General features: G+C 46.3%; 1 protein-coding gene across 1 annotated transcript; it reads right to left on the reverse strand.

Moving 5' to 3' along the window:
* Nucleotides 1-640: 640 nt before the first annotated feature.
* On the reverse strand, nucleotides 641-3,207 carry LOC123462248 (pre-mRNA-splicing factor SYF1-like). The gene is given in 4 exon segments (XM_045155362.1): nucleotides 641-1,447; nucleotides 1,449-1,903; nucleotides 1,906-2,937; nucleotides 2,940-3,207. Coding segments are annotated over 4 exon segments (2,562 nt in total).
* Between the last annotated feature and the right edge of the window lie 8,719 nt (nucleotides 3,208-11,926).

Below are 11,926 nucleotides of genomic sequence, written 5' to 3' on the forward strand. Positions count from 1 at the left end.
TCATGTTTTCAGCCTGTGCATGAGTCTTGTTTGTTTCCTTTCTTTCAAAGCCATCAGAAGAATGGGACTGCGGTGTTTGATGATAAACTGAAATCCAGGCCACTGGTGAGCAGGGACAGGCCATGGGGACTGCCCCACTGGAAAGGTGGGATGGAAGCCAAGTGCACAAAGACATGGATGAGACAGACTTCCATTGCTGAAAACTAGAAGCAGAATACAAGCCAGTAACTTCTCTGCATCTCATACCCATTACAATATTCCTCCACCTTTATGACCACCGCAGTGGTTTAAGTAGTTATCATGTGGAAATCAGAGCTTCCTGCTTCCTTGAGATCCCGTGTCACCATAAAGATGACATGTACCCAAACAGTGGAACCTGCCAAATGCCTCACTATCTTACTATGGTTTTTTAAAATTTAGTTTGTGGCAGCAATTTTTTAAATTAGTTTTGTACTCAGTGAATACAGTCAAATTTCTATCATTGTTAGCCTCTTCCCTGTCTGTCTTCCGCCCCCTGGCTCCTCTTTGTTGACATCAATCTTTTCTTTTTTCTTTTTTCTTTTTTCTTTTTTTTTGATGTGCAAGGAAGGGCTGTATACAAGGGTGGTATGGGGGAGAGGCTGTGGAGAGGAAGGGTGGGTCAGTCTTCCTTTAGACTCCCAAACACAGCAGCTGGCACACTCTGCTGCTCCAGTCGGACTTCACTGGGCTCCAGATCCATCTCCTCCTCATCTTCATCCTCACCCAGCTGGATCTCCTCAGGGTTGGCCTGCTGGGCCAGCTCTGCCAGCTCCTCCCGAGATGCATCACTCCTTACAAATGAAATCTTGCTCTGGGCCCGAGAAGGCTGGTCTCGCTCTGCTTCAGCTGCTAGCTGTTCTGCACGCTGCTCCAAAAGTTTCATATCATCCATCCCGCTCTGCCCAGGGTCCAAGTCAGACACAGTACCTGTGGCACTGCCTGACACCTTAAGCATCTGTGAGGCCATGAAGTTGACCTGTGTGTTGTATGTGGCTTGCACACTACGGCGGATTCGCAGCATCTCTCTGATGGTGTCTTCATTGCCATGCTGCACCTCAAAGTCTTTCCACGTTTGCCAGAATGCCCCAGTTGTCCAGGGGTCGCAGATCTGGGAGCAGAAGCTATAGATGGCCCGAGCACGGTCGATCTCTCCAAGCTTGCATTCCATGTCAGCAAACCGTAGACACATCTCACGGGCATGCTCATCAGATAGCACCTCAATAGCCTTCTGGTAGATGCCACGGGTGTGGGTGACGCCATAGATCTCTGCAGCTCGCTTGATATAGATGTTGAACATGTCATACTGCTGGGCAGGCTCCACAGCCCTTGTGGCACGGTCATACACAGCCATGACATGCCGGGCCAGGCCCCACTCCTCCTCCAGCTGTGCGTATAGCAGATACAGGGTTTTAGCGTATTTGGAGGGGGCAGCCATCCAAAGCTTGCTCGAAAAGGTCCCGTGCCCGCTCCAGCTTGCGGCCCCCATAGCGGGTGATGAACTTTGTCAAGTAGGTGCTCCAGATGTCAGACACATTGGGCCACTTAAACAGTGAGATACCACGCTCATATGCCTTGAAGCTCTCTTCAAAGTACTTGTGCTCATCCAAGAACATGACATAATTGATGACAATCTGTGGTGTGGCTATGCGCAGATCCAGGATGCGGTCATACACGGCCTTAGTTGACTGGAAGGTACCCAAGCTCTCCTCCAAGTCTGCAAGCATCGACCACAACTTCAGTGACGTGTATACACGGTTCTGCACAGGCTCTGAGCCATCCAAATAGTCGGCTCGGCGGGCAGGCAGTGCAGTTGCCTTCTGCAGCAGCCGCAAAGCCTCATCATAATTCTCATGCCGGAGCTCCAGCTCCCCGCATTGGCACACACACTTGCCAGGTCATCAACCTGCTTGAAGTTCACTTTGGTGGCCTTCTGCAGGATGACACGGGCATCGTCCAGCTGCCCATTGTCCTCATAAAACTTGGCAAATGCGACCCACAGGGTGTGTGGCTTCCCTGTGGCCTTGAAGGGGTCCACTGTCTGAACAGCTTCTGTGTATGTGTTGAGGATTTCCTGGGGATGGCCCTGATGCAGGGCCACACGTTTGTGCCACTCATGGACGTCGTGTGGGTTCTGACGCAGCCGGACGCTGTTGAGGAGCAGTGGCGGTCGGCTGATAAGCTGCTCAAAGCGGGCCAGGCGTAGCTCAAGATCCACGTCATCCTCCTCCTCCCGTCGCAGCTCAGATGTGGTCTCCATCTTCGCCGCAATCATACTCTCTTCAAATTGAGCATAGCTGTCAAATACCTGTGTGAAGTCCCACACGGTCATCACAGTGCGGATGGCCTCCTCATACACATCCCGGGCCTTCTCAAAGTGGCCTAGGCGGATGTAGTAGTCTGCCAGTGAGAGCCAGAGCTTGCCCAGCTGGTCAGTGAAGCGGGTAAGCCCTCCATGGATGATGGCATCCACGTTGAGGGATTGTACCATGTCTGGGTTCTGGGAGATGAGGTCGCACAGCTCTAGCCACAGCTGGTAGTTGGACTTGCCAACCTTGGATACAAAGTTCTCATCATTCACCACAGTGGCCAGAAGCTGTGCAGCCTCATCCAGGCGGTCAATTGACTTGAGGTTCTCGATGTACTCCTCAGCACTCTCGGGGCTCAGCTTGAGGAAACGCCGGTAGACTCGAACAGCAGTCTCAGGCAATGGGTGGGAGCGCACAAAACGCAGGTACAGTGGCCAAATACGAGAGTGCTGTGTGATAGGTAGAGCCCGGAGGGCACGGTCAAAGGAGCCGCTTGTACGTGTGACACATGCCTGCTCCATGAGGAACTGGCAGTAGTCAAGCCACAGGCGGGGCATCTTGTGCATAAATACCAAAGCCCTCTCATGGCAGTTGTTGACATCTTCATAGGCGGGTCAGTCACACAGAGATGCTTGACCTGTGCTCGGCGTGCCTTCAGGTAACGATACCACAGTTTGTAGCTGCAAGGCAGCAGTTTGAGTGCCCGCTCATATAGCTGATTGAGCCGGGGCTTTGGAGCCCCTTGCTTGAACTCAATGTAGCGGACCCAGCATTTGACAGAAAATGGGTTTTGCATGATTTCTTCCTCATAGGGAAGGTCCTCTTCCTCAAAGACAAGATCCTCTCGCTCGGACCGCTGAATTCGCGCCATCACCTCCATTGTTCTGGCTCCCTGCATCAATCTGTTTTTAAAATAGGAGAAAAGGGTTTATTTTGGTTTACAAACATGTGGCGAGACTCTATGATGGCAGGGAAAACATGGCATGAGCAGAGGGTGGACATCAGCTGGACAACAACAGAAGAAGAGTATGCCAAACACTGGCAAGGGGAGGCTGGCTATAACACCCGTAAGCCAACACACCACCTCCAGGATGCTCCAATTCCCTAATTTCCACCATCCAGGGACGTAGCATCCAGAATACATGAATTTACTGGGACACTAAATTAAAACCACTATTATCACCATGTGAGTTTGAAGCCAGCCTGGGCTACAGAGTAAAGAGGCCAGCTCCTCCTGGCCTTGTAGGGTAAGAACTTACCTTCAAAAAAAAAAAAAAAAAAACCTAACTAACAGGGCCAGGTATGGTGATACACATGTCTAATCCCAGCACTTGCAAGGCTGAGGTAGGAAGATCACCATGACTTCAAGCCAAGCCAGGGACAGAGTGAGACCCTACCTCTAACAAAACAAAAAAAGAAGCCAGGGTTGGAGAGATGGCTTAGCAGTTAAGGCACTTGCCTACAAAGCCTAAGTATATACATTTGATTCTCCAGGTCCGACATAAGCCAGATGCACAAGATGGCACATGCTTCTGGAATTTGTTTGCAGTGGCTAGAGACCCTGGCAAGCCCATTCTCTCTCACTAAGTTAAAAAAAGAAAAAAGGAAAGAAAGTGGAATTGAAAAAGGCAAAGGGGAAAAAACATAGCTCAGGCTAGCCTGGAACTGTGTAGCTGAGGATGATTTGATCTTATCCTCTTGCCTCCACCTCCAAAGTGCTGCAATACAAATGTGACTGCCACACACCCAGCCTCCAGACGATCTTGTGTCCCCCCCTTAAAGGCTATTGTGTACTGAAGCATGGTAACAACCAGCTACCCACTCTCTTCTTCTGACAGCTCTCACACACAGCTGACATCAACAAAACAGCATCTAAGTTTTTATTCATGTGGACTGTTAAAGCATCCATACCAGTGTGACTGGGGGTGGGGAGCAGGGCAGAAGAAAGAATTCTGCTCTATTGGTAATAAAGCTCCAGGTTCCTTCCATCATTAATTTCATAGTCTCCCAGTGATACGTGGTCCTTAAATATCGTGTACCATTTTTTAAGGACAACTTGTCCCCACAGGTGCCAGTTTGAGCTGTGATCAGTTTAAAGTCCCCAATGGCGTCATCGGTGTTGCACTCCATGCAAACTTTCTTCCCCAGACAACATCGGTCATTCTGACTGGAGCTATAGAGTAAGTGGTGGAAGGCAACAGAATCAGGGTTTCCTGGGTGTACCCAGGCCCCAGAAGCCCCAGATACAAGGACCCCCAGATCCCAGGAACTAAGATATGTGCTTAAATTGTCTGTTAACTTCCTCTAACCAGACATCAATTTTTAAGGTAGAGTCTCGCTCTAGACTCATGCTGGCCTCAAATTCAGTGACCCTCTCTCTCTGCATCCCCAGTGCCAGCAAGTGCCACCACACTCAGCAATGGTGTGATCATACTTGCCCCTATTCTTTCTTTTCTGTCTCCCACTGAACCACTGCTTCTCTATTAGTCTCCTACTTTAATGTCGTTTTTCCCTACAAAGGTTACTTGCACGCACATGGGCGTGGAGGGTTTCATGGAGCCTGGTGATCTTACCAGTGTGTAAACACTGAAGGTGCCTCAGGGAGCGATGGAGGCTCTGGAGGTCCTGGAGCTCAAACCACAGCAGGCATGCGGACTCACACCTGACATTCCATTTGGATTACCTTCAGTTCCTGGCCTGTCTGGCTACAGAGTAATGCCCTGTCTCAAGGCAAAATATAAAATTCCAGGGCCCTGGGCTGAGATAGATGGTTTTCGGCCTTCCTGAGACTACATAGTAAATTCCAGATCAGCCGTGGCTAGAATGAAACCCTACCTCCAACAACAACAGCAAAAATTTCAGGTCGGTCTGGGGCTCAAGTGAGATTCAGATTCAATTCTTCAGTACCTATGAAAGCCAGATGCACAAGGTGGTACAGGCATCTGGATTTTACTTGCAGTAAGCGGAGGCCCTGATGTGCCCAATCTCTCTACCTCTTAACCCCACTCCCTCATATTAATGAAAAAAAAAATTTTCAACCTGGACTCGAGTAAGACCCTACCATGAAATACAAAAAAATAAGCCAATGGTGGTGAAGCATGTCTTTAATCCCAACTCTGGTGAGGCAGAGGTATGAGGGTTGCCACGAGTTTAAGTTCACCATGAGACTACATTGAAATCCAGGTCACTCTAGGCTAGGGTGAGACCCTTCCTGGAAAATAAAAAATAAAAAATGAGAAATACAAAAACAAACATATAAAAGAATAAATAAAACATTGCAGTAGAGTAACTTGACAATCAGAAAATAAGAACAGAGCTGGGTGTGGCAATGCACGCCATTAATCCCAGCACAGGTAGGTGGATGTTTCACTGTGAGTTCAACCATCCTGAGAATACAGAATGAATTCCAGGTCAGCCTGAGGTAGAGTGAAACCCTACTTCAGAAATAAATAAATAAATAAAACCAGGCGTGGCAATACACACCTTTAATGCCAGCGGGGAGGACACTGATGTAGGAAGATCTATCACTGAGCATTCAACAATAGGCAGGGACTACATAGTAAATTCCACATTAGCCTGGCCTAGAGTGGTATCCTACCTCAAAAATTAAAATAAAATAAAAACTTTCAAATATAGCTAGGGGTATAATGCTTGCCCATTCTCCTAACCCTGAACATAAAGACAAGGTAGTTAGTCTAGAAGGATCGCAGAAAGTTCTAGGCCCAACTGGGCTACAGGGTGAATTTCAGGTCAGTCTGAGCTAGAGTAAAACCCTGCCACAGAGTTATACCTCAGCTGGGAGTGCTAGCATACACCTTCAGTCCCCACAATTGGCAGGCAGAGTTAGGATTGCCATGAGTTCAAGGCCGTCCTGAGACTACATAGTGACTTCCAGGTGAGCCTGGACTACAGTGAGGCTCTGCCATGAAAGAAATAAACAACACAAAATCAGGCATGGTGACGCACTCGGGATGGAGAATTAGGAGACCTTTGTGCGTTCAAAGCCACCATGAGACTATATAGTGAACTGAAGTGAGGCACCACCCACACCATGCCCAACTTAATAGAATCTCACTCTAGGCCAGGCTGGCCTTGAACTCACAGTGATCCTCCTTCCTAGGTCTCTGATGCAGTGCTGGGATTAAAGGCGTGTGCTACCAACCACACCTTATTCTTGTTTTGTTTGTTTTCTGTAGGGTCTCACTCTACCCAGACTGACTTGGAACTCAATATCACAATCCTACCTAGGACTTGATACAGGGCTGGGGTTAAAGGTGTGAGCTAGCAAGCCTGGCCTACACTATTTTTCTTTTCTGATGCATGGTCTCAGTCTGTGGAAGCTGACCTGGAACTCACCACCTGGATCCTCTGACCTCAGCCTCCCAAGTGCTGGGATTAAAGGTTTTATGAAGGAGTGGAGAAATGGCTTAGCAGTTGTAGCATTTGCCTGTGAAGCCTAAGGACCCAGGTTTGATTTCCCAGGACCCAGATAAGCCAGATATACAAGGGGGCACATCTGTCTGGAGTTCCTATGCACTGGCTAGAGGCCCTGGAGTGCCCATTCTCTCTTTCTATCTGTCTCTTTTTCATAAACACATAAATAAAATATTTGTTTTACAAAAGTTTTATCATCATCCTTGGGTAGCACAGACATACATTGATTGATTGATTGATTGATTGATTGATTGATTGATTAATGTGAGTGAGAGAGACAGAGAGATAAAGAGAGAAAATATATGCCTCTAGCCTGCAAAGGAACTCCAGAGACATGTGCAACCACGAGCTTCTGACTTATGTGTCCTCTAGGCAATGGAACCAGCATCCTTTGGCTCTGTAGGCAAACACATTAACCATGAAGCCAAGTCTCCAGCCCACTTACAGTTTTTTTTTTTTTTTTGGAGTAGGTCTCACAATGTAGCCCAGGCTAGCCACAAATTTTTACTCCTTCACAAAACTTCAGACTCTCATGTGGTGTGATTATAAGCATTTGTCCCTACCCAGACATCAACCACCACCATTCACTGTTTTGTTTCATTCAGAGGAGGTCTGCCAGTTTACCCAGGCTGACCTTGAACTCTAGATCCTTCTGCCAAAGACTGTCAAGTTTGTGTAAGGATTACCGCTGCAGAGTCTAGGTCTGCCCTTCTAGAACCCTTGCCTGAGTCCTCTCCCAGTTTTCCCTCTTTGGGGCTGGGATGCAGTGCAGTGGTTCAGCACTATTCTTAATATAGATTTGTTTTTAAAATACATTTTTTTCGCCAGGTGTTGTGGCGCATGCCTTTAATCCCAGCTATTGGTAAGTAGAGGTAGGAGGATCACCGTAAGTTCAAGGCCACCCTGAGACTAAATAGAGAGTTCCAGGTCAGCCTGAGCTAATGTGAGACCCTACCTCGAAAAACAAAAATAAAGAAATAAAAATATATTTTTTTAAGCCAGGTATGGGGTATGTACCTTTAATCACAGCATTTAGGAGGCAGAGGAAGGAGGATTGCCCTGAATTTGAGGCCACCCTGAGACTACATAGTAAATTCAATATCAGCCTGGGCCAGAGTGAGACCCTACCTCGAACCCCCTCAAATATATATATATATGTTTGGAGGAGAGAAAGAGACAGAAGAGAGAGAATGGGAACACCAGGGCCTCCTGCCACTGCAAATCAACTCCAGACACATATGCCCCCTTGTGTATCTGGCTTATGTGGGTCTTGGGAATTGAACCTGGGTGCTTTGGCTTTGCAGGCAAGTGCCTTAACTGCAAGCCATCCCTCCTGCCTGCACTGGGGGTTTTATGTCTGCAGTGCAAAACTGGATTATATCAGTGGCAGAAATGCATACTTCAAAAAATTTAGGCTGGCAAGGTATGGTGGGCACGCATTTAATTCCAGCACTGGGGAGGCAGAGGTAGGAAGATCTTTGTCAGTCCAATGCCAGCCAGGGGTACACAGTGAGTTCCAGGGAAGCCTGGAGTGAGACCCTACCTTAAAGGCAACCACACAAAGGCGGTGCAGGTGATTAGGTTAGATCCACATTACTCTTGGGTCTCAGTAACCAGCCTGCTGTGTTACTTATGCCTGTAATTTCTTTTTTTATTTTTAATAATTTTGTTTATTTTGTATTTATTTGAGAGTGACAGACAGGCAGAGAAAGAAGTAGAGAGAGAGAGGTAGAGAGAATGTATGGACGTGCCAGGGCCTCCAGCCACTGCAAACGAACTCCAGACATGTGCTCCCCCTTGTGCATCAGGCTAACGTGGGTCCTGGAGAATAGAGCCTCAAATCGGGGTCCTTCATATGCAAGTGCTTAACTGCTGAGCCATCTCTCCAGCCCCATGCCTGTAATTTCTACATGTGATAGGCTGGGCCACATCATGAGACTCCCATCTTCAAAAGTAAAAATAAGGAAGAGCGAGGCAGGAAGAAAGGAAAGGAAAAAGAAAAGAAGACCTTGTGTCAACTGTAATATCCAGTGTCTACACAAAGCTTTATTTCTTCAACCCATATCTCTTCCCTTAGAACAAAGTCAGTAGAATCAGGATGCTGAAAATCATACTGTAGAAAGACAATTGGAGGGAGCATTGAAAATCTTCTTCTGTCTCTATCTCTCTCTCTCCCTCTCTTTACTTCCTCTCTTTCTACTACTATTTTATTTATTTCATATACATATATACATTTATTATTTATTATTACATATACACGTGTACATTTATTAAAAAATTTATTTATGCTTTGTTTGGGTTTTTTTTTTTTTTTTTTTGTTTTTTTGAGGTAGGGTCTCACTCTAGCCCAGGATGACCTGGAATTCACTATGTAGTCTCAGGGTGGCCTCGAACTCACAGTGATCCTCCTACCTCGGCCTCCCAAGTGCTGGGATTAAAGGCGTGCGCCACCACGCCCAGCTGTTTTTTTTTTTTTTTTTTTTTTTATGATAGGGTATTCCTCTAGCTCAGGCTGACCTGGAACTCATGGTGAACCTCCTACCTCTGCCTCCAAAGTGCGGGAATTAAAGGTGTGTGCCACCACGCCTGGCTGCTGCTGCCTCGGCTTCCTTTTTGTTGTTGTTTTTGTTTTGTTTCTTTTATGTTTGAGGTAGAGTCTCCCTCTATCTCAGGCTCTCCTAGAATTCACTATGTAGTCCCAGGGTGGCCTCAAAGTCAAGGTGATCCTCCTACCTAAGCCTCCCAAGTGCTGGGATGAAAGGTGCACACCACCAAACCTGTTTATTTCGTTCTCAAAAATTATTTACTAGAGAGAGAGAGAGACAGAGAGAGTCAGGGATGGGGTGGGGGAGGGCAGGGAGGAGAGCCACACTGTGATTGAGGCCAGCCTTGGCTACATAGTGACATCAAGGCCAGCCTGGGCATGTTGCTGTTGTTGGTCATGTGGAGACCCATCCTGGTGGCTTATGATTTCTACCACTGAGCATTACCTCCAGCTGCTTTGTTCCTAGGATTTAATAATTATTTATTTATTTACTTACATTTAGTGAAAAAGAGAGAGGGAGACAGAAGGGAAATAGAGAGAATAGGCATGCTGGGGCTCCTGTGACTGGAAACTCCACATGCATGTGCCACTTTCTGTCTCTAGCTTTATTTGTTTATTTGTTAAGTTTTGCAGGCAAGTGTCTTAACTGCTGAGCCATCTCTCCACCATGAAACTTTGGTTGGTTTTGGTTTATTTTTGTTCATTTAATTGAGAGCAACAGAGAGAGAAAGAAGCAGAGATATATAGAGAGAGAATGGGTGCACCAGCGCCTCCAGCCACTGCAAAGGAACTCCAGACGCGTTCGCCCCATTGTACGTCTGGCTTCTGTGGGTCCTGTGGAATTGAGCATGTATCCGGAGTTCATTTGCAGTGGTTGGAGGCCCTGGTGTGGCCATTTTCTCTCTTTCTCTCTGCTTCTTTCTCTGTCGTTCTCAAATAAATAAATAAAAATAAACAAAAAAAGAAAGCTTCAGCTGGGCAGGGGGATGCACGCCTTTAATCCCAGGACTTGGGAGGCAGAGCTTGGAGGATTGCCATGAGTTCCAGGTCATCCTGAGACTACATAATGACTTCCAGGTCACCTTAGGCTAGAGTAAGATCCTAACTTGAAAAACCAAACACATCCAACAAAAACAACAAAAAACCTTATTGGGCTGGAGAGATGGCTCAGCAGTTAAAGTGCCTACCTTTGAAAGGCAGGAAGGAAAATTTTAAAGTAAACTTTGGGAAGAAACAGCTGGTTGCTACAGAACAGCTAGGGGTCAGCCTGAACTGTATATTCCTGGAAGAAGTAAATCAAAGATAGGCTAAAAGATAGGCTGTGGGTGGCCCAAGATATGGGTTGGTCGGGTAAACATAAACTTTATGTCCTGGGAAGAGGAAAAACAAAAATATAGTTTTAAGAAAAACCAAAATAATAAAATAATTTCCCAAGATAGCCAGACCAAGGACTTAAACTCTGGTTATAGACAAATAAGATATGTAGACATAACTGTATATAAGCTTTGCAAATACCGTTGAGGAACCCCCCCCCCTTTCCCTTCCTTGCTAAAAACCTATAAAAAGAAACACCCAATAGGCTCAGGGTCAATTCCTCTGTCTCCTGCGTGGGATAAGTAATGACCCCAGAGCTCTGGTTTCCCGAGTAAAGCCTCATGCTTTTGCAGCAAGTTTGTCGTGTGTCTTTGGGTGCATGCTATCTCGGGACCTGAGTGAGGGTCTCCCTCTGGGAGTCTTTCACCTTCAAAGCCTACTAAACTCGGTTTCATTCCTTGGTACCCATATAATGCAAGATGCACAATGTGACACATGAATCTGGAATTCATTTGGAGCAACTGGAGGCTCTGGCACACCCATTCTTTCTGTCTCTCTCTCCCTTCTCTCTGTCTCTCTTTGCTAGCGAATAAGTAAATAAAAACATTTTCAGTGTGGAGAGATGGCTTAGTGCTTAAGGCACTTGCCTGTGAAGCCTAAGGACCCAGGTTCAATTCCCCAGTAATCACATAAGCCAGATGCACAAGTGGCACATGCGTCTGGAGTTCATTGGTTCTCTCTCTTGCTCTATAATAAAAATAAATAAATTATGTTAAAAAAATTTTAAAAATAAAGCTTCGTTCTCAGGGTGGCGTCCAACTCTCAGTGATCCTCCTATCTCTGTCTTCTGAGTGCTGGTATTAAAGGTGTACACTACCATGCCTGGCTCAAGAGTATTTTTTAAAATAAAAAAGATTATATTTAGCCACACATGGTTGCATATACCTATAATGTTATCACTCAAAAAGATGAGGGCAATAGGATCAGGAATTTAAGGCCAGTCTGAGTTACCATGAGATTCTTTTTGTTGGTGGTGCTGGTTTTTCAGGGTAGGGTCTCACTCCATCCCAGGCTGACCTGGAATTCACTATGTGGTTACAGGCTGGCCTTAAACTCACTGTGAACCTACTACTTCTGCCTATCATATGCTGGGATTAAAGGTGTGCACCACCACAACCTGCTATGAGATTCTTACCTCCAAAAAATATATATATCTTCCGGGACAGGGATATAGCTCACTGGTGGAGTGATTGCACTGAAAAATAATGATAAATATGTATATAGCGTAACTTAAAGATTCCACAAG

The sequence above is a fragment of the Jaculus jaculus genome, chromosome 7 (genome assembly GCF_020740685.1).
Source record: "Jaculus jaculus isolate mJacJac1 chromosome 7, mJacJac1.mat.Y.cur, whole genome shotgun sequence".
Lineage (NCBI taxonomy): Eukaryota > Metazoa > Chordata > Mammalia > Rodentia > Dipodidae > Jaculus > Jaculus jaculus.